Source organism: Chroicocephalus ridibundus, chromosome 2, assembly GCF_963924245.1.
Source record: "Chroicocephalus ridibundus chromosome 2, bChrRid1.1, whole genome shotgun sequence".
NCBI classification, from domain to species: domain Eukaryota; kingdom Metazoa; phylum Chordata; class Aves; order Charadriiformes; family Laridae; genus Chroicocephalus; species Chroicocephalus ridibundus.
In genome coordinates, this window is record NC_086285.1 from 145,403,278 (window position 1) to 145,422,065 (window position 18,788).

Sequence of the window (18,788 nt, forward strand, 5' to 3'; positions counted from 1 at the left end):
ACCCAAGGGAAACAACTGACACATTCGTGGTCATTCATCGATATACCGACCTGAATCACAATTCGGAGCTGGTGTTGGCTGAAGACAGAGAGCCAACGGTAACCCATCTCAGGGATTCATAGCGGGTTAAAGCCCGCCCTCCTCGGCCTCTTTTCCCGAGGAATTTACACCCATGCGGAGGCAGGACCCCCTCTGCCGTGTGAGGAGACGGCACACAGGGGCCCTGGGCGCGGCGGGATTTTCCGCTTCGCCATTGACCAGCTCACGGGGACCTGACGCTGACGCTTCTCCCGGCCGTTCCCGCCTCCCCCTCACCTCCCCCTCACGGGGCCCCGCCCCGCCCCCGGCGCAAGCCCCGCCCGCCCACTCCTGGCAGCACGTGACCTCGCCGGCTTCAAAGCCGACTTCCGGTCCCTCCGCTAACCCCTTCCGGCGCGGGGTGGCGGAGGCGGTGGAGGCCGGAGGGAGAGCACACGCGCCGGGGAACCCGGAAGTGGCTGTGCGGTGGAGCCGGAGCTGCCTACGCGGGGCTCCCGCGGCCCGGCCGGCCCGGGGGCGCGGAGCCTCCGGAGGCGGTTGGAAGGGCAGGTAAAAGGGGTCATGAGGGGGTGTGGGTCTGTGGAAGGGAGGTGTCCCGAGGGTACGGGCGGGGGGTTCCCGGCTTCGTGGGGATGCCCCGGGAGGCTGCGGCGGTGATGGGGGCGGGAAAAGGTCCCCTCAGGGAGGGCGGGGGTGCTGGAAGGGATGGGGAGTGTGAGGGGGGTGGTGGTAGGCGTTAGTGTAACCTCAGCCTGGGTTATGAGGGATGGTGGTTTGCTTAGAGTTAAGGGTGGCACGGAGCCGGTGTTTCTTCTATGTACACGGTATTGGAGGTATCAGGTTGGTGAGGTGTATCTAAGGTGATGTTTTAGTATGGACTTTTATCAGTTAAAAGTGACACGGTTTCTGTCACTTAAATTTCATATGAAGGCATGGTAGGCTGCTTGACCTCCTCCTTCTCCGTTTTTTTTGGTTTGTTTGGGTTGGCTTTTCTTTTGTCAGTGAGCAAGCCAGTTATTAGTTCCAGTATATATAAGCTCAGAACTTGTAAATGCAAATAGATGTGCTTTCATCTTGGTGTATATTTCACCTTTATGTGTAAGTATATCTATCTTTACATATGCTTAGAGATATAGTTTAGTGATGGTTTGTCAGAGTTAGGTTGGTGGTTGGACTAGATCTGAAAGGTCCCTTCCAACCTAGGCAATTCTATGATTCTATATAGACACAGATGTTTAGAAAGCAGAATTTGAAATGTAACTCTTCATATGTCCAAACAGTGTAACTGTTGTTTTATTGAAAATTAGGCTGACAGATTTATGAATAATATCTCATTGTCTTGTGTGTTTTTTTTTTTTTCCTAGTGCTTGACCCGTAATACGGAAATCTTTCAGGATGCTGGAGTCCTATGTAACTCCTATTTTGATGAGTTATGTGAATCGCTATATAAAGAACTTGAAGCCTTCGGATCTACAGTTGTCACTCTGGGGAGGAGATGTTGTACTTAGTAAACTTGAATTAAAGTTGGATGTACTTGAACAGGTATGTTATGTTTACAGTAGTTACAATCTTGTCTTTGATTTAAAACAGATTGACTAAATAGTTTAGATTGGTCTGTGCAGATGAATGTTCATTTGGTACTCACTGGTTTTTTTTTTCCTTATGCAAGTCCTTTTCCCCCTGCATTTAGTTATTCTTGCATTAATTCCATGCCATTTATTTAGTAATGAATAATAATTCTTTGCACGTTCTATAAGTTATGGGATGTGAAGAGAAAGGCTTTTTTGTGGACTTGTTTCTTCTTTCAGTAACCATTGTTTTACAGTATGAACATTAACAAAATTGATTTTCCAGTCATATTTACTAATTGTATATAGTAACTAATTCAAAATATCAGAAAGTAAAGTAGGATCTCTTTGTAATTTTGCATAGTAAACATAAATTTGTTTTCTCTATATTGTTTTATGACTCCAGTTTTCATCATTCCAGTTGCATCTAAACTTAAGACTAATTGAGTGACAGATTTGATCAGCTGGTTTGTGTGGATTAGATATAGGCTCTGTAAAACTTAGTCTTAAAAAGACAAGCTTGACCAACTAAAACTCTTGATATTGAATGCCTGCTGTTAATATGAACTGGGTAAGTCTTAGTGGAGGGACTATTTCCTCCTATGCTTATCTTAGTTGGCAGCTTAAGGAATTGAGTGCGGGAGCCAGATAAAGTTGTTTTCTGTTGTGCGTGGTGTAGTGAGTCTTAGCTGGAGTCTTATGTCCAGATGTAGTCCAAGTGAAGGAGCTTAGAGAAATGCAGCAAAAAATAATGGGAGATTTGGACAACATGGCCATTGAAAGAAGAATAAAATGGACAGGGAAGATGGGTCTAATTTTGAATAAAATAAAGTGAGACAAGATAGAGCAAGAGTTATATGGATGAGACAAGAAAAAATGGACTGAATTGCTCAGGGAGGCTTAGATGGGATGTCAAGGACAATTTTCTCATGTTTTAATGGGATTCTGAGGCATTGGAGTAGACTGAGGAGACTGCATGGTCTCTATCAGGGAGACCTTTTAAAATGTGAATAATAATAATTAACCATAATATTTATGGTTAATTAAGTATCTTTGATCCTGTTTTGGAAGAGGAGACAGTCTTTCAAGAGGTTCTGTCCTATTTTCTGCAAAGAGCCTGATTTGTCATCCTTCAAGTATTTGGTGGCCTTTGTGTTTTCTCTCAAGTCTTTTAGTTCCTAATTTTCTTGGTGCAGCTTGTCCATACAGCTGATGTGGACTTCAGTTGTGTAGGATGTGTTCCTCCTGTGAATATTCAAAGCCTTTTTTACTGTATATATTATGGAATCAAAAAAGGATTGATCAGAAAGGAATTCTAGAGGTCATCTAGTCCAACCTCCTGTTTGGAGCAGGGCTGTTTCCAGCATTATGTCAGATCAGCTTGTGGTTTTCTTCAGTTGAGTCTCTTTGGAGTGCTATATCGTGTAGAGAGAAAGATTGTCCTAATAACAAATCATGACATGGGATGGATATATCAAACTTGCTTATATTACCTGGGGCTATTATGATTTTGCTGCCATCATCTATGTAGTTGCCTTTCAAATAGTTGCAGTTTGCTGGTAGGTGATCGCTGGCTTCATCTTTGTCTGGCTATGTATCAGCTGGGTATCTAAATATCCAGTGCACTCTGCTAATGTCATGGCTCTTGTAGAGGCAAATGTTGCCATATACACCTGTAGTCATGTCTTATCAGCTTGAATGGTGATGTGAATATGCGATGAATACAAAATTTAGCTCAGATTCATTTTTTTACATTATTTGACTGTGTGTTTATGTGAAATGTAGTGATCTTAATTTGGCTCTTATTCTTTGAAACTTGCCTAGACCTACAGACTCTATTTAGGGTGTCTTTCTCTTTTTTTGTGGAGGGGATGTTGCTTTATGCCTGCTCAGTATGTGGTAATACAACATCCCCAAGCCTTTGCAGCTGGCAGGGAGCTCCCTTGAAAAGCTAAAGTACTTAAAAATTACCAGTATATATTGTTTTATTTGCGTTCTCCGCCTGCATGGCTTTGTAGTATCAAAAGTTAGTCAGCTGCTCTGGTCTTCTGACGTCCTTTCTGTGCTGGGCTGTTATCCCCAGCCTTGTTTCCTGCTCCTTATTTGTCACGAATGCAGCCTTAATTTCATGCTTTAGGCTTTGGATACAGATGGACCTACCCTGGATATCTTTGTCCAGAGCCTTAAGCATTTTCACAGAATTACAGCTTTTGTGGAATTATACACAATTATTTGGGAACATTAGCGTAGGTGCCAAACTACCTGGACAAAGCACCTTATAATGGATTTGAGAATAAGTCTGTGCTTTCTCCCCTCCCCCCCACCCCCCGCCCCTTTTTTTTTTTGACAATATAAATTCTGTAGTGAAAGCTGAGTACTAGTTTGTACTTAGGTTCAGCCTTCTAGGTACAATGTAGCTTTGGTACATAATTATGGCACTCTTTGAATAGCCAGTTAATTTTATAATAATTATCATTAGTTGAAGATTAAATCTATTGAAATTTTGATCTTAGTTTTTTTCTTATCCTGGATGATTCAATTGCTAGAAGACTGAGCATTCCAAGCAATTTTCCATCTAGGCATAATAACTGGCGCGTTCTACAAAACCTACTTCAAGAAAGTATTTTGTAATTAAACTTTAAAAATTAATATATAAATATTGTTTTATGGAAAAGCTGCCAAAAGTGCTTAAAAGGCTCTTATGTGAAGTCACTATGGTACCAGAGGTAACAGAATTGCCTATGTACTTGGTAACCAGTTTGTGTGTAATATTTCTGGTGTCACAGTGGTAACAAAGAGGTAAGATACATGGTGAGTTTTTTTGCTGCTTGTGTGTATTTCCATCACACTGTACCTTATTATGTTAGCTGTTTTACAAACTCAGAAGGGAAAGATGAAGCGGACTTTGATTGGAAGACAAAGGGGAACTTGACCTAAAAATTATTTAGTTTAATTGTAGTGTGGACTTTTAATATCTGAAAGAATTTTAAAAGAAAGAAATATAAAAAAAGCTAAAGTACATGAAGTAATTTTAAGGAAATGAACACATTAAAATATCCTTACTGTAGGTGTTTGTGTTATGCGCCACTAGGTTATCTGTGAAATACAGCCTTGAATGTGAAGAAAAGGTATTTGATTTAATACGGTCCTAGAGGAAACAGTACTTGCCTACCACACTGAAGTTTGGAAGAGTCTTGTGTTTTAGGGCAAGGGCAGTTATGATCATTAGTCTGCAGTCTTGCATGATGTCGGCCAGTTATTTGTGTCAAGCCCAGGAGTTTGTTTTCAGGTGTATCATAATTTTTTGAAGGATTTATATGATGTAAATGTAAAAACTAGAATATAAAGTCTAATTGGTTAAAAGTACAAAAGAGATATTAAGAATTTCATGCAGTACTTAAAGGGGTAAGATTGCACAGGAAAGGAGGAGGAATAAAAATGATCTTTGTTATGTTGTATTATGAACAAATTACTAAACTTGGCACACATTTGTTTCGTATTGTCTACTGAAATAGCACAACAAAGATTTCTCTGCATTGTTTTAAGGAAGCTTGCTTGTGTAATTAGGATAATGTCAGACAGCATTTGTATCTAAATCCCTTTGAAAAATAACTGTCTTCTAAATATGCTGTGCATTTGGTTGTATCACCTCATTTTGAAAGAATTCCTACTTCTGTTCTGTTTCTTTCAGTATCTTACAGTTAACCAGACAAAAATGAGAATGTGTTAAATCCATCCAGCAAATAGTGGAAAAAGATCTATTGTGGAATGCTTTTTGAAGTAAACTCGTAACATACACTTGTGAACATAAGTCAGGATCTAAATAGACATTACAGTGTTGATGATATAAAAATTATGTGTCTGGAAACGGAATATATTTCTATTACTGTTAATAGTGATAGTTTGCTGTCTTAATTCATGAAAGCATTGTCTCCTAAGTTGTAATGTATTTTTAGATTGCATATTTTTCTTTACCACTTATTTCTGCACCCCCACCAAGCTGTGGGACATTTATTGTATGATCAGTGTAGCCAACATCTGTAGCTTAACTGCCCAGTAGTTGTTTTTCAGTGGCTTAACTGAAACTCTTTGGACTAAAATTTTATTTGTGTTGATTGTAAGCCTGAGGCTGAATTTCTAGGAGAGAGGCTTTTAGCTAAAATCCTTCAGTATATTAGTGAATGAGATGAAGAAAAAGACACTTTGTAAAAACAAATTAACAATTTTCTTCAAACTGGTTTTATGAGAATGTCTGTAGCTGTCACGTTTTGGAATGGGGACTTGAAATTATAGGTGACTTTGTGTAAGTGTGGCTGAGGTGGGAGTCAAGAGTTTCCCTGACATGAGATGGGTGTGGCTTTTTTTAAACTTTGTTAATGAAAGCTCATTAAACCTCAAAAACTAATTTGCAAAAAATTACAGCTATAACTTTGTGTAGTTGCCTTCTCTGAAGATTTTGTCAGTAGTGAATATACTTAATCTACTCTTAGCTCGTGGATGCAAGATGAACTTTTTTGTAGCACCAGTAGAAAGGCTGAGGAGGTATCAGCTGCAGAATGGATCTTAAAATTGCTCCTTTTAGCAGCTCTTTTTGCTGTGATGGTGCTAGGTATTTGTGTGTAGGAATAGTTGATTTCTCTTTTGTGTGACTAATTAGATGCTATCTCAGGATGCTAACCTGTCACTGTTGTGGTAGTAGTTACTTGAAATCTGAACTTATGGCATGATAACTACTTAGAAAAATAAAAATTTTTAGTGGGCTATCAAAACATGTCACTGAGACTTGATTACAGTTTCAAGAAGTTAGGCTAATAATGACATCAACTAGCTTCACAGAAATAGTCTATGAGTAGGCTTTATATGTCAAGTACTAACAGCAAAATCCACTTGTCCTCAAATTTTACTCATGTAGAACTTGTATACAGCAGGGACAGGTCTAGGGTCAAGCAGTGCAGGAAAACAGGCTTTCTGGATCCACATCTAGATGTTCTGAAATTCCCTAGCAACTTGCCTGCTTGATGTCATGAGTTTCATGGACCTTCTCTATTTAACTTCTTCTCATTCTAGGAGTACTGAGTCAAAGTGTGTAAGTAGGTAAGCTAAGCTGAAGTGCAAAGGTGCTTAAGCCCCAGTTTGCCCAATTTTGCCAGTTTGCCCAATTTTGCCAGGGAAATTCTGAAGTTCTGAACAAAGGTTTATGTCCCTGAGTTTACTAAGAAACACAACAGTTAAGAAGCTGGGGTCACTGGTTGACAGCAAGCTCAGTATGAGCCAGCAGTGAGCCTTGGCAGCCAAGAGAGCAAATGCCATCCTGGGGTGCATCACACACTGTATAACCAGCCGGTCAAAAGAAGTGATCATCCCGCTCTATTCAGCATTGGTGCAGCCTCACCTTGAGCACTGTGAGCAGTTCTGGGCCTCACAATTGAAGGAGGATGTGAAGATCCTTGAATGCCTCCAGAGGAGGGCAACAAAGCTGGAGAAAGGGCTGGAAGGAATGTCCTATGAAGAGTGCTTAAGGACTTTGGGCTTGTCTGGTTTGGAGAAAAGGGGGGGTGAATGTTATTGCTCTCTACAGCTTCCTGAGGAGGCAAAGTGGAGAGGGATGTGTTGATCTCTTCTCCCTGGTATCCAGTGACAGGACAGGTGGGAAACATTCAAAGCTGCACCAGGGAAGGTTTAGGCTGGACATTAAGAGGCATTTCTTTACCGAGAGGGTGGTCAGTCACTGGAACAGGCTTCCTAGAGAGGTGGTCGATGCCCCAAGCCTGTCAGTGTTTAAGAGGCATTTGGACAATGCCCTTAACAACATGCTTTAATTCGGTCAGCCCTGAATTGGTCAGGCAGTTGGACTAGATGATTGTTGTAGGTGTCTTCCCACTTGAACTATTCTATTCTAATGGCTAAAACTATTGCCCAGCATCTAGGAGACTTCACTTCTTTCTCAACCTGAGAAGACTCACCCCTGTAGTTCCCAGCACCTAAGATGAAGATGCAAACACCGGGCTATAAGCAATTCCAAGTGAAGGCATCTGTTGTTTCCGCTCCCTGCCCCCCCCTCCCCGCCATTAAAACTTTAAACCTTGGTAGCCAAAAATGTCAGGATAGATGAGAAAGGTAATAAGATATATCATCATTGAAACCTCATCATTAGAATACTTAGTGTTGAAAAGGCTGACTTAAAATTCTGACGTATTAAATATTGTTTCTTTATTTTGCACTAAGCACTTATTTTCATTATTCTAAATCTTGATTTCTAGTCCTGGGACCAGCTCTCTAGCCTGACCCTTCTGTCTGATAAGCGATGAGCTCGTGCTTCCCAGGAGAACCTCTGAAGTGACTGGGGAAATTTCAGTGCTTTATATCTGAAGAATTTATCTAAACCTTGCCACCTGGTTTCCTGCTGAATTGCTGTGTGCAGCAGCTGGCTCACTGGAGCTGTCCTATAGAGCTGTGGTCTATGCATTGACTGAGAGGAGTGCCAGGCATTTCTTAGGTGTTCTGGAGTGACTTGCACCATTTTTTTAAAGCAGTGTGACATCCATGTTAGGCCTTGGAGAGGAGGAATCTGGTTTTGCCAGTGAAGAACTGAATAACTTTGTATTTACTGAGCAGTTTGTGAATGGGGCAACAATGGGCCAATCTTAAGAGCACTGAGCTCTTACAACTTAAAAATGTAATAAAATGTAAGTACTAAAATATTTTGGAAAAAATTGCCTTTCTGTGGCTTTGTCAATGTTTACTTAATTCCCAGTTTATGTTCTTCAGAATAATGCAGGTTGCATCTCAGTATTTACTTTCACCTGGTTCATTTCTGTTTGCCCCTTGAATAATGACACATTTTGCAGTAGCTTCATGTGAGGGAGGTGGTTTTAAACCGTTTCTTATTATTAGGCCATGGTAATCCAAATGTCTCCTTTGAACAGACTAATTGTAATGTAAGTATGTAAGTGATTATAAAGCCAGTTGCCAAGCCCCATAGTACACTGCTGATTTGGGAAGGGAGAATAAATTTTGTCTTATGTTCTGTGCTAGAGCCATATTATTTTAAGTTACAAATGTGTCTTGAATTTTGATATGTTTCAGTAGTTAATTCACCATTCTTTTTGTTGTTAGGAGCTGAAGCTACCGTTTACTTTTTTAAGTGGGCATATTCATGAACTTCGGATTCATGTGCCATGGACAAAGTTGGGATCAGAACCAGTTGTCATCACTATCAATACAATGGAATGCATCTTGAAATTAAAGGATGGAGCTCAGGTAAGAAATGTGACGAATATTCTTCTAACACTGAGAGGCTGATGAGAATAATAGCTTATATAGGTCACTTTCTTTAAAGCCATCTGAAGAATACGGCATGTGAAGTTGTGGTCCCTGTTATTTTCCGAGAGGCTAATGTTGTTGTTCTCATAATGGCTAGTATCTTCCTTTATGCTTATTTTTAATTCTTTATTACCTCTAGCTGTATTATTGCAGATGTAAAGGTGTGTTAATAGTGTTCTGCCAGAATTTTCCTATGATTGGGCAAGAAATGGATTTCAAGAGCAGTATAGCATCCTGGGTGCTTCCAGCTTCTGCCTCCCAAGAAGCAGTGCTGGTTGCTTGAAACAGCTCTGTGCGTCACCTCCGAGCTTTGGGCGTTTTTCAAAAGATGTGTTGTTACCGTTGAAGGAGTGCTTTAAAGCTCCTGGAGTGTAATTCTCTTTTCCCTTTGGATATTATAGTACTTGCTTGAATGTACTTGGAAGACTTCTTACATGTAAGGGTCTCAAAGGGCTTTTTGTTTAGTTGTTTGCAATAATTTGTCTGCTGTACCATTTCACAGGCTCAGGAAAGATTTCCTTCTGACACAATGAAGCTGAAATATGCTGTGGCTCGATTTTGTTATATGTCTAACTCGGATAACAAAAAGTACTTGTGTATGTTAATGTTGAACTTGGTTTTTTTAGTTAGTGTGGTGGTGTGGTGCTTTAGAGAGGTTTTGTGGTTTTTTTTTGTTTTTGTTTTTTTTTTTTTAAAGCCTTGTTCACATTTCAGTTTCAACATAGAGTCCTTCAGTTATATTAAGGATCATGCAAAAGAAAATTCCAATTTGTGCAAAGCTCTCAAGTGCTTGATGAACTGTTAACATTTAACATCAGTAATTAGATATAAGCCAGCAAGAATATTGGAGAACACTCTTCCATTATGTTTGATAGTTCCTGTAATATTCTTTTACAGTTCCAGATCTAAAAGGCTTTTGTTGCTGGAGTAGAAATCCCTAGTCCGAGGTATGCCACCCACAAAGCATATGCTTGTGTTCTGTAGTTACACTTCACCTATGTGCATATACACATGTGTATGCACGCCAATAGCCAAATGCTAAGTACATTTCTGATGTTAGGATTCCAAGGTAAGATTTCGAGGTCAGATGTTCCATGAGAAATGTGTTTTAGAAGCAGCAAGTTGCAACTAATTATTGAAGTTGCAGAAGAAGTTTTGTAGCCCATGACTTTGTGCATCCCAGAACTAATATTTGATATTGGACCATGCAGATGACTACTGCTGGAATGATCAGATTTCTTGCTTGTGTGGTATTTGAAACTTAAATTTTGTGGTACATACAGTAGAAGGTCAAGTGTCATGGATGTAAAGCACTCAAAACAAGTATTTGTTACAGATGTTTAAGATTCAGGGGACAAGAAAGGATTTTTGAAAATTGCAACTGACATTTGAACAGATTATTCAGTGGTATGTAAACTCAGGGGGGTAAAATTTGGGTCTGTGCCATAGAAGGATTACCTTTGACTAACAAGAATGTAAATGAAAACACTTTTATGCTGTTTTCTGAGGATGTGGCTTAAAAAGTTGACAGCTTGAATTTTATTTCTTAAATTACTATTTGAAAGTGTTTACAAAAATAAAATTTTTTGACAAATTCTTGTGTTCTAACTTCCAGTGTGACAATTAGCTAAAACCAATTGTTATAAAAATATTTATGTTCTGTGAATAAATAAACCTGGAAGAAATAGAATATTTCTGTGGAAAATGGTAGTAAAGTGAACCTTGCAGTGAATTTAGCTCCAACTGGAACTGTTCTGCCAAGAACTTCATATAAGCAAAGAGCATAATTAGCAAGAAAGTTTAGTTTAGTTCTCAAAAATGCATTGGCTTGATGCTGCGTTTTCTTCCTCAGGTGAAACCTCTAATGAGCACATGCATAATTTCACCTGAGCAAAACCCAAAGTTTCTGACCTCAACTTAGTGTGATGTGTATTCTTTGGAAAGGGGCTATATCAAAGAGTGGTTTTTTTGAAGATATTTGGGGATTAAAATACATGGCATTGTTTGAAGCTATTGTCCAATGGACCCTACAGGTTTTTGTGAGCAAAGTCTTCCCTCCCTTTGTATGTTTTTGAAGAGTGTTGGCCTCCTGGGAATGCTTTTGTATATACGCGCTGTACTTTTATGCTGTGTCATTGTTAATTCAGTTTCAGTGTTAGTTTGGTTTTATATGTTCATGTTGTTCATGCTATTGCAGCATCTCCTCACTGAGATAAAAGTTTGGAGTAGACAGTAATGTCTCAACTTCTAGTTTTAGGCTAATATCTTCATTTTCTAAGCAGAAATGTTGTATAAATGGTAAGTTCACCCAGTGATGTACAAAATCCACAGTGTAGAATTAGTGGTATTTTTAGTGAATTTTGAAGTTTGAGCATCTTGAAGGTTATTGCTTTTTCCCCTTCTTCTCTTCTTCCTTCCTTTCCTTCGCTACAGGTGATACTACCACTTCTAAAACTAGTTTAATAAATATGGCTATTCTATGAGAAAATGAAACTTAAGTGCATCAGAAGCAGAACTTAGCAGTGATTAAAGTGGTGATCTATCGAGCATGCTTTGTACGTGGTCTTTTGGCTATAAATTTATTTGTTGCCAGTAATTGAAGTAGAAATCGCGTGTGAGGCGTTTTGCTTTGCTTTTTGATATCTGTCAGCTTAATGCAACTGTGCCGGTTCTTTTGCTCCTGAATGTAATCTTCTGCTGCACTGAGTTTTATGTAAGACCATTTAGAATGTTATCAAATTCATGAAATATGTTGGTAAGTACGATTTGAAATGTGTTCTTAAACACTTTAATGTTGTTCTGAAGTTCACTTGACTTTTATTGGTTAAGTTATAGTAATTTACTCCCATGAGACTGTTCTTCATGAATGTTATGTATTGTTTTAGAGAGTGGTTAAAGTTCCAGTATTATATTCTTCTCATTACTTATCTCTATATACTAACTCTCAGGACTTTTATCTAGAATTGAAATCCCCTTGCTAAACAGCTGTTGATGCTGTTATGTCTCCTAGAGACTTTCTCAGTTTTTGTTCTGTTAGGCCCTTCTTAACTTTTTTTTTTACCCAATTTTTTTTCTTTTTTATTAAATAAAAGCTATTTGAAATTCTTTGCTCATTTTTCTTCCCCCCTCCATGCCACAATGCCTCTGTGCCCAAACCAAAGGCTTTAAATTCAGATTGTGCAAATTGGGAAGGACAAGTGTGTTTCTGTTTTTCCTTCACCTTCCTGACATCATAACTAACAGCAAGACTAATCTTCTTTATGTTCAACCTTGAATTCTGTGGTTTTCAGTCTTGGAACTGACGTATATGAGGAGATTCAAGGCGAAATGTATTATCTGTATTACTACTTCACTTAGAGTCCTTGCCTTTCATCAGGACATAGTGCGTCAAGAATATGCTGATGTATGTAAAGATGAAAACTCTCCCTACCCCAGGGATAACTAATTATGGAATCGGGGAGGACTGTTAGATACAAGCACTTACAGGGGCACAGGGAAACCAAGTAGTTGTTTGGATGAGCATACAATTAAGCACTGTTCCTTTTATGAGGCATTATGAAGAAGGTTTTGAAGGAATATAACAACTTGGTGGAAACAGTGGAGAACTGCCCACAAGCAGACTGTCAGAATAGCAGTCAAGTTCTTATCTAACAATCAGCAGAGACTGCCATCAAAGAATGCTGAAAGCAGAAATTGATCTTGACTGGGAAAGGATCGAGATGGTAGATAGGGTGTGCAGACAGGTTATGAAGGACTTTGAAAGTGAAGACAGGAGGCTTGTATTCGATGAGGGTATAGTTTATAAAGTTTTTGCTTAGGTTTTAAAGCTAGCTCCAGGTCTGAAGCAGTGCTTTGCTGTTTTTCTCCTCACCAGGGTTGTAGTAGTTCAGTTGAATGTGGCTGTATGTACAAGCAGTGCTGTTTTTTCTGAGTGTATACATACGCTGCTCAGAGACAGCAAAAATATGATAAGAGTTGAAGTCAGAGGACTAACAGTCTTCAGTAGCCCTCCTTTCTGCATGTCGAAGTTCAAGGTCTTTATTTTTTGAAATATTTTCATTTGGTAGTTATTTTCATACTGATATCCTTAGTTCAGTAAGTCTGATACTGAGTTTTAACACTTGTATACAAAGTTTAAGAAGATTATATCATCAGCTAGTGTTGAATCATAATCTCATGTTAATGACAAATATGAAATTCATCATTAAGCAGACAGTTCATGCTGCTTTTATTTGTATTTTAATAGCTTAATATAACAAAGGGGATTTTATCTGTTTCTGGTCGTGCATGCGTACAAATAAGTATGTATAAGTAACAGGAACAATTTTCTGTATTATTTTAATTAAAACAAAATCCTTTGTGTAAATTTGACTTTAAGTAGTTTAATCTTTTCCAAAGGTTCAGGAAGGTTTGGCAGAACCTTTGGTTAGGTTTTAAGCCATTTTTTGTCAAGAACTCCAGTCTGAAGAGTTCATGTGTTCTGTGAATTGTTGAATATGAAAAGAAGTGTTTTAGGTAGGAGATTCTCTTTCAGGGATATTATCTTTCTAAGGGAGAAATGCAAAGTCCCACAAATTTCTTGCAAAACCGCTTAGTAAACTTACTCTTTCAATAGAGGAAGCAGTAAAGGAAGGCTGTAACAGCTGCTAGAAAAGGCCTTAACAGCTTTTGGTTGCACTTGTCTTTATATTTCCAGTGTTTTCAAATGAGTGGCTGAAGAGGAGATACTGAACAGCTTTGCTTAAAGCTGGATTAATATTCATGCGTTCTGACTGGGCAAGCAAGAGTGACTATGTAATTTACCCATTTTTTTTTCTACTAAGCACTTTCATATGAAAAGTCTTTAAAAGCAAGGCATCTGACATTTTAGATTGCAGTGATTCTACTTGCAACAGAAGAAATCGCCTTTGTGAATTTGTTCAAAGATGCATGCGGGTACACTTCTTAATAGTATAGCTGTAGAAGTCCTTCCACTGCCATTGAGTTGCATCAGCCTGAATAGCTGGCCTATTTACCGAAGAGCCTGTTACCACATTATTGATTTTGCACAGTATTCGTGTGAATTCGTCAGCCTCTTTCAGGGCTAAATAATGGTGATTTCAAATGTCTGAAACAGATTACTATGAAAGGTATGAGTGGTCCCAATGAATTCCTTCTGTGCTTGTGCCTGGCCCCTAGGCCAATGTTGGTGTCCTGCCTACAGGGGCAATCCTGACCTAATCCTAATGCTTAGTCTGGTGAGTAAAGCCTTGCTTTTTGGTATTTCTGCTAAAGGACAAGACTTTGGATAGTAAGCACTCTTGCTTTCTGCTCCATGCAATACAGGGTGACATCTTCACCACCAGTGCTGTACCTAGCTCTTGAGAACGCTCACAGGGACAAGGCATGATAAACTGTCCCAGTATCTTGAGAATACATGTGACTGCCTACATGAGAAGATCTGACTAGGAGTACACTTTTCTGAGCTGCCAAACAGTGGATGACTGAGCAAGACAGGGAATGTATGAGTATGCACTGCAACCAAGCTTTCTGGTTGTTGAAGTGTTTTCCTGTTTGTTTTATTTATTGTGACAATACACATATACCTGAAAGATGTAAACAAGATATGTTTTCCTTTCTTTCTGACAGCTTGTCTTCTGAACACTCTCTCCAGCTGGTTGAAAATTAAATGCTTATTAGAAAGATTTTAAAACTTGATAGTTTCATTCCTTGAAATATTTAGTCCTGCAAATGTCAACATCATACGTGTTTAAAAAGAGAAGCCAAGTATGCTGTGTCAGGCATGTTTACTGTCATAGCAGATTCAGGAACACAAATGCAGTCAAAAATATAGTTGGGGCTGTATTCTTACTAAGGAGCTCAGATTTTTGAATGCAGCTCATTTGAAGAGGGATGTTGCCAAAATGGTTAATGTTTGGACTTGGTCTTTGTCGTGATCTGGGCTGGATGGGCCACAGAATGAACTGAAGGAAAATTCCTGTTGTCTTGTTCCTTCTGTTCCCTGAGCTACCTCTTTCTAAACTGATGGTTTGTGTCAGTTTGCAAAAAATGATTGAAAGACAGTCTTCGTAATGCAGCACTGGTAGCTGTAAAGCTAGTTTGACGTGGCCAAATTTGTCTCATAGCTACTGTATTTCTGGAGGATCGCTGTTTAAAAACAAATTTCTTCCACAAGTAATAATGCCTGACAACTGTTGAGGTTCAAGATCTCAGGTTCCCTGGTTGCCTTGTCCTGATTTGTGGTACTTTGTATCTTTTAGTATACTCTTAGAGTCAATTTGTCTCAGGCATATAGGCAAGGCTTCTTGTGATCTATTCTAAGTTGCTTTTTTTCTTTTCTAAAATTTAAGTATTTAGAATTGAAGATTATTTGTTCTTCTGACTGTTTGACTATATTGGCTTAGACTGGCTCATTGTCTTTTTAAGATGTCTGTTGTGTATTTGGAAACATGGCCTTGGCAAAGAGGAAATAACACTTCTTAAGTTTTAAACAACCCATTGCCCTCCAAAAAAACAGTTTAATTGTCCTTTAAGTTCAAGAAGGACAAATATATTTGCTTATGGGTAAACATGGGTTATATACATGTTTTAATTCTTTATATGTATAAGTGCACATGGACTTAGTTTGAACTCCCAAATCAATGTCCTAGGTTTGGAGGCTGAGCTCTTCTTCAAATGCTTGTGTGGTGCTAGCTCTATACCTCACTTAATGCATGAACTTTTTATAACCTTTTAAACAACCCTGCAGCTGCAGAGATGGCAACTCCAATTTTCTTCCTTCAGCAGGTAAAGTTTGAGTTAGCTGGATGGTTGCAGGATATGTACGTTTCCAAGAGAGACCTCTTCTGGAGTCCTCTCTGACTCGCTATAGAGTCCCGACCATATTTACAAAAGTAGGCACTTCACAATTTATATCAGATTTATGGTAGTGTTAGCTTAGCACAAGGAACGTGTTTGAAGCATGCCTTCTGAAGTTAGCTGGTCTTATGCAGAACACCAGTTGGAGATCTGTCTTTCTTAAGTAGCAAGAGGAAGAGATAATGCAGGCAGTAGTAGTACACAGAGGAAGCCTGGGGCAGCCAAGTGGACAAATTGGTGAGAAGGGATTAAAGCCATCTGATGGATGTGAAGGGGAGAGGTGGTTTTTTGGGGGTAGTGGTCCTTTAAGCTTTCCTAGCTTTACAGGTAATTATAAATACATTGTTTAATCAAATGGGAGTGTCATGCTTACATGAAGAATTTAACTTGCCTTGGAACACCTGGCTAGCCAAGAAATCTCTCTCGTTTATTTTGGTGGAACCTTTTCAGGATGCTGTGTTTTGGAAAGATAATCCTAATTTTGGACACATTGGAGTAGTTTTCCATGTGTATAAATCTTTGGGGAATACTGTGTAGCGCTGAATTTCTCAAATCTGTCATATTTCATTCATAGTAATTTAATGTATTATTATCTTCTCCGATGCTTTGAAAATTGTTTGGTTTTTTTTTCTTTCTTCAGAGCAAATTACTAGAACAAGTTACTTAATGGGTTTGCTCTAAAATAGATGTGGATCCGTGGCTTGCTGTTTTCTGGATCAACTTGTATTTCAGCAGAAGTCAGTGCTTTGTGACATGTGCTTCTGATTTGTACTTTTTAAAAGCCTTTGGCTTTTGGGCAAACATTTTAAAACTAACTTTTTTTTATTTCTCCCCTTTATTTTTGTTTATTCCCTTATTTTTTTCTTATTCTGTTTTTTTATTATTATTTCTAAGTGTATTTTTCTTTTAAACACTGAAAATGCAGACGCTGACTTCCTAATTAACTTCCTCCTACTTAGAACTCCAGTTTAGCTGTAATTGTGCTTTGTTATTTGTCTGTAGAAGCTGAGTCCCCTTCTTTTTGTAAGCTCTTCACTCTTCCATGTTAGGTCTCTTCTTCCTCTGTCAGCGTTCCCAAGTGCTGTAAAATACAAATTTGACAAAAGCTTGTGAAATAATATCGCAGCAGCTCTTCTCAGACTTGTGGGTATTTTGCCTTGATTCTTGTCATCTTTCTTTCAGTTTACTTTGCTGATGGAGCTCACTCAGTGCCTTCCATCTTGCTTCCATCCTTAGCCTACTTCTTCCCTGGCTGGGAAGAAGCCTTTGTGTTGGCATATGTCTTACTGTGAGGTGAATCAGACAATTTGCTTATATCGCAAAAAAAACAGAACCAGCCCCCAAAAAGTGATGAAGTTGCTTGATGTCTTTGATTGTTCTGGGTAGTTTGTTGAATTAGCTTGCTGGGTGATCCAGTGAGGGCCAAAAATGGCATACAGAGAAGACATCAAGTGTTAGAAAGGCTCAGCTCTGCTTTGCTGTGTTGTGTAAATGCATCCTTGTCTGATCGGTCTCATCCCACTAAATTACATATTGAGTGGTTACATAAATTACATATTGAGACCTTCTGAACTGACCATTCTGAACGATAACCAATGCTTTTATTCCCAAGAGTCGTCTTCTGGGACTAGGGAATTTTTAATTTGTAATTGAATTTCAGTTCAATTGTAATGCCACGTAAATGTACTTTACAATTTCAGTTCAACATAAAGAGTAAAGAAGCAGACCAGGTCCATTTTCAAAACTGAGTTGGATGAGAAATAACATGGTGAGAATTCAGAATCTCAAAATTTAACATTAAATTAACAAATGTTCATAATATGTTAATGTAATTTTTTTCAGTACTATCATTGTTGATGGAAAATAATTACTTTCATTTGTTGAAAACTGAAGCGTTACAAGTTTGTTGCATGTGGGCTGCCGTTTCTGAAAGCAAGAGCTAGATATCAATCTGTGAGACTTTCCCTGGAACTGGAATGTATTTTAGAGCTTCATTGGCATAGAACCATGCTGGGAGTATGTCCTGGTTGAAGCGTTTCACCATGTCTTAGTTGTGGAAACTCGCATATCGTTGAAGATATTTTAGTGTTATCAAATAGGGCACAAACAACAGTCATTTTAACCTGTTTCTCTCTCTGTGTCTTTCCCCCCTTCCTCTTCTATTTTTGCTTCCATAACATTCTCTAAAATTAATTCTAGTATTTGACTGTAACTTGCCACTGCAAATTATGTTCTATTTAAAAAAAATAAAATTGGAAATCAAATTATGTACACCAACAACCAGTAAAACTGCTTGACCTCCAAATATGCACATTTCTCTTCAGTCATGCGCATGAAAACTTATAAACCTATACCAGTATTAGCAAAATCTCTATTGTTTATTTTAACCAAAAGCAGGTGCTTCTCTTTTCTGCATGGGTACTCATGTTTCTGGGCTCATCTCTGTATGAGTTGTGTCTTGCAATACAATTTCACTTTAGTGAGCTGCCTCTTACACATTTCTTTGACACTTAACATCCATATGTTAATCCATATCCCACTTCTATTTTTATTCCCACTTTGCCTGTGAAGTAGTTCAAAAGTTGACAGTTCAGTAGTGTTGCCCCTGTAGGGGGAGAAGAGTTTTTGTCTCAGAAGAAGCTGATGTTGCTTCTTTTGGTCATTTAAAACTGTAGTTCCCTATTTCCTACTTTGTTGCTTTAGATTCCCTTGCTTGGGGGATCGTGATGTTACTTAACAAGTGAAGAAGCAGCAAACCTACTTACCTGTTTGTGTTGCATCGGTGTAGAAAGCTGGTTGTTTATACATATGTATGTGTGTATGTATGCACATTAAAGAGCTTTCCATCTGACTCTTTCATTTCATTATTTGATGGTAAGGAGGAACAGTTGGGACAGGAAATAAGAATAGCTTATAGTACATAGGTAAACAATTGCTTTACCATAGTCATAACTTTACTGTTCCACTTTTTAGTAAGACAGTGAGAGTGGTGAAGAGCTG

At 38.6% G+C, this 18,788-nt stretch overlaps 1 protein-coding gene across 3 annotated transcripts in view; it reads left to right on the top strand.

The window, feature by feature from the left end:
* The first annotated feature begins 447 nt into the window (after positions 1–447).
* The window catches only part of VPS13B (vacuolar protein sorting 13 homolog B), a 479,360-nt gene continuing 461,019 nt past the window's right edge, over positions 448–18,788 (top strand). For all 3 annotated transcript variants that reach the window (XM_063327260.1, XM_063327261.1, XM_063327262.1), the window contains exons 1-3: positions 448–588; positions 1,404–1,581; positions 8,724–8,867. In XM_063327260.1, the coding sequence (XP_063183330.1) occupies positions 1,435–1,581; positions 8,724–8,867 (291 nt within the window). In that variant the 5' untranslated portion in view covers positions 448–588; positions 1,404–1,434. The remainder of the gene's footprint in view (positions 589–1,403; positions 1,582–8,723; positions 8,868–18,788) is intronic.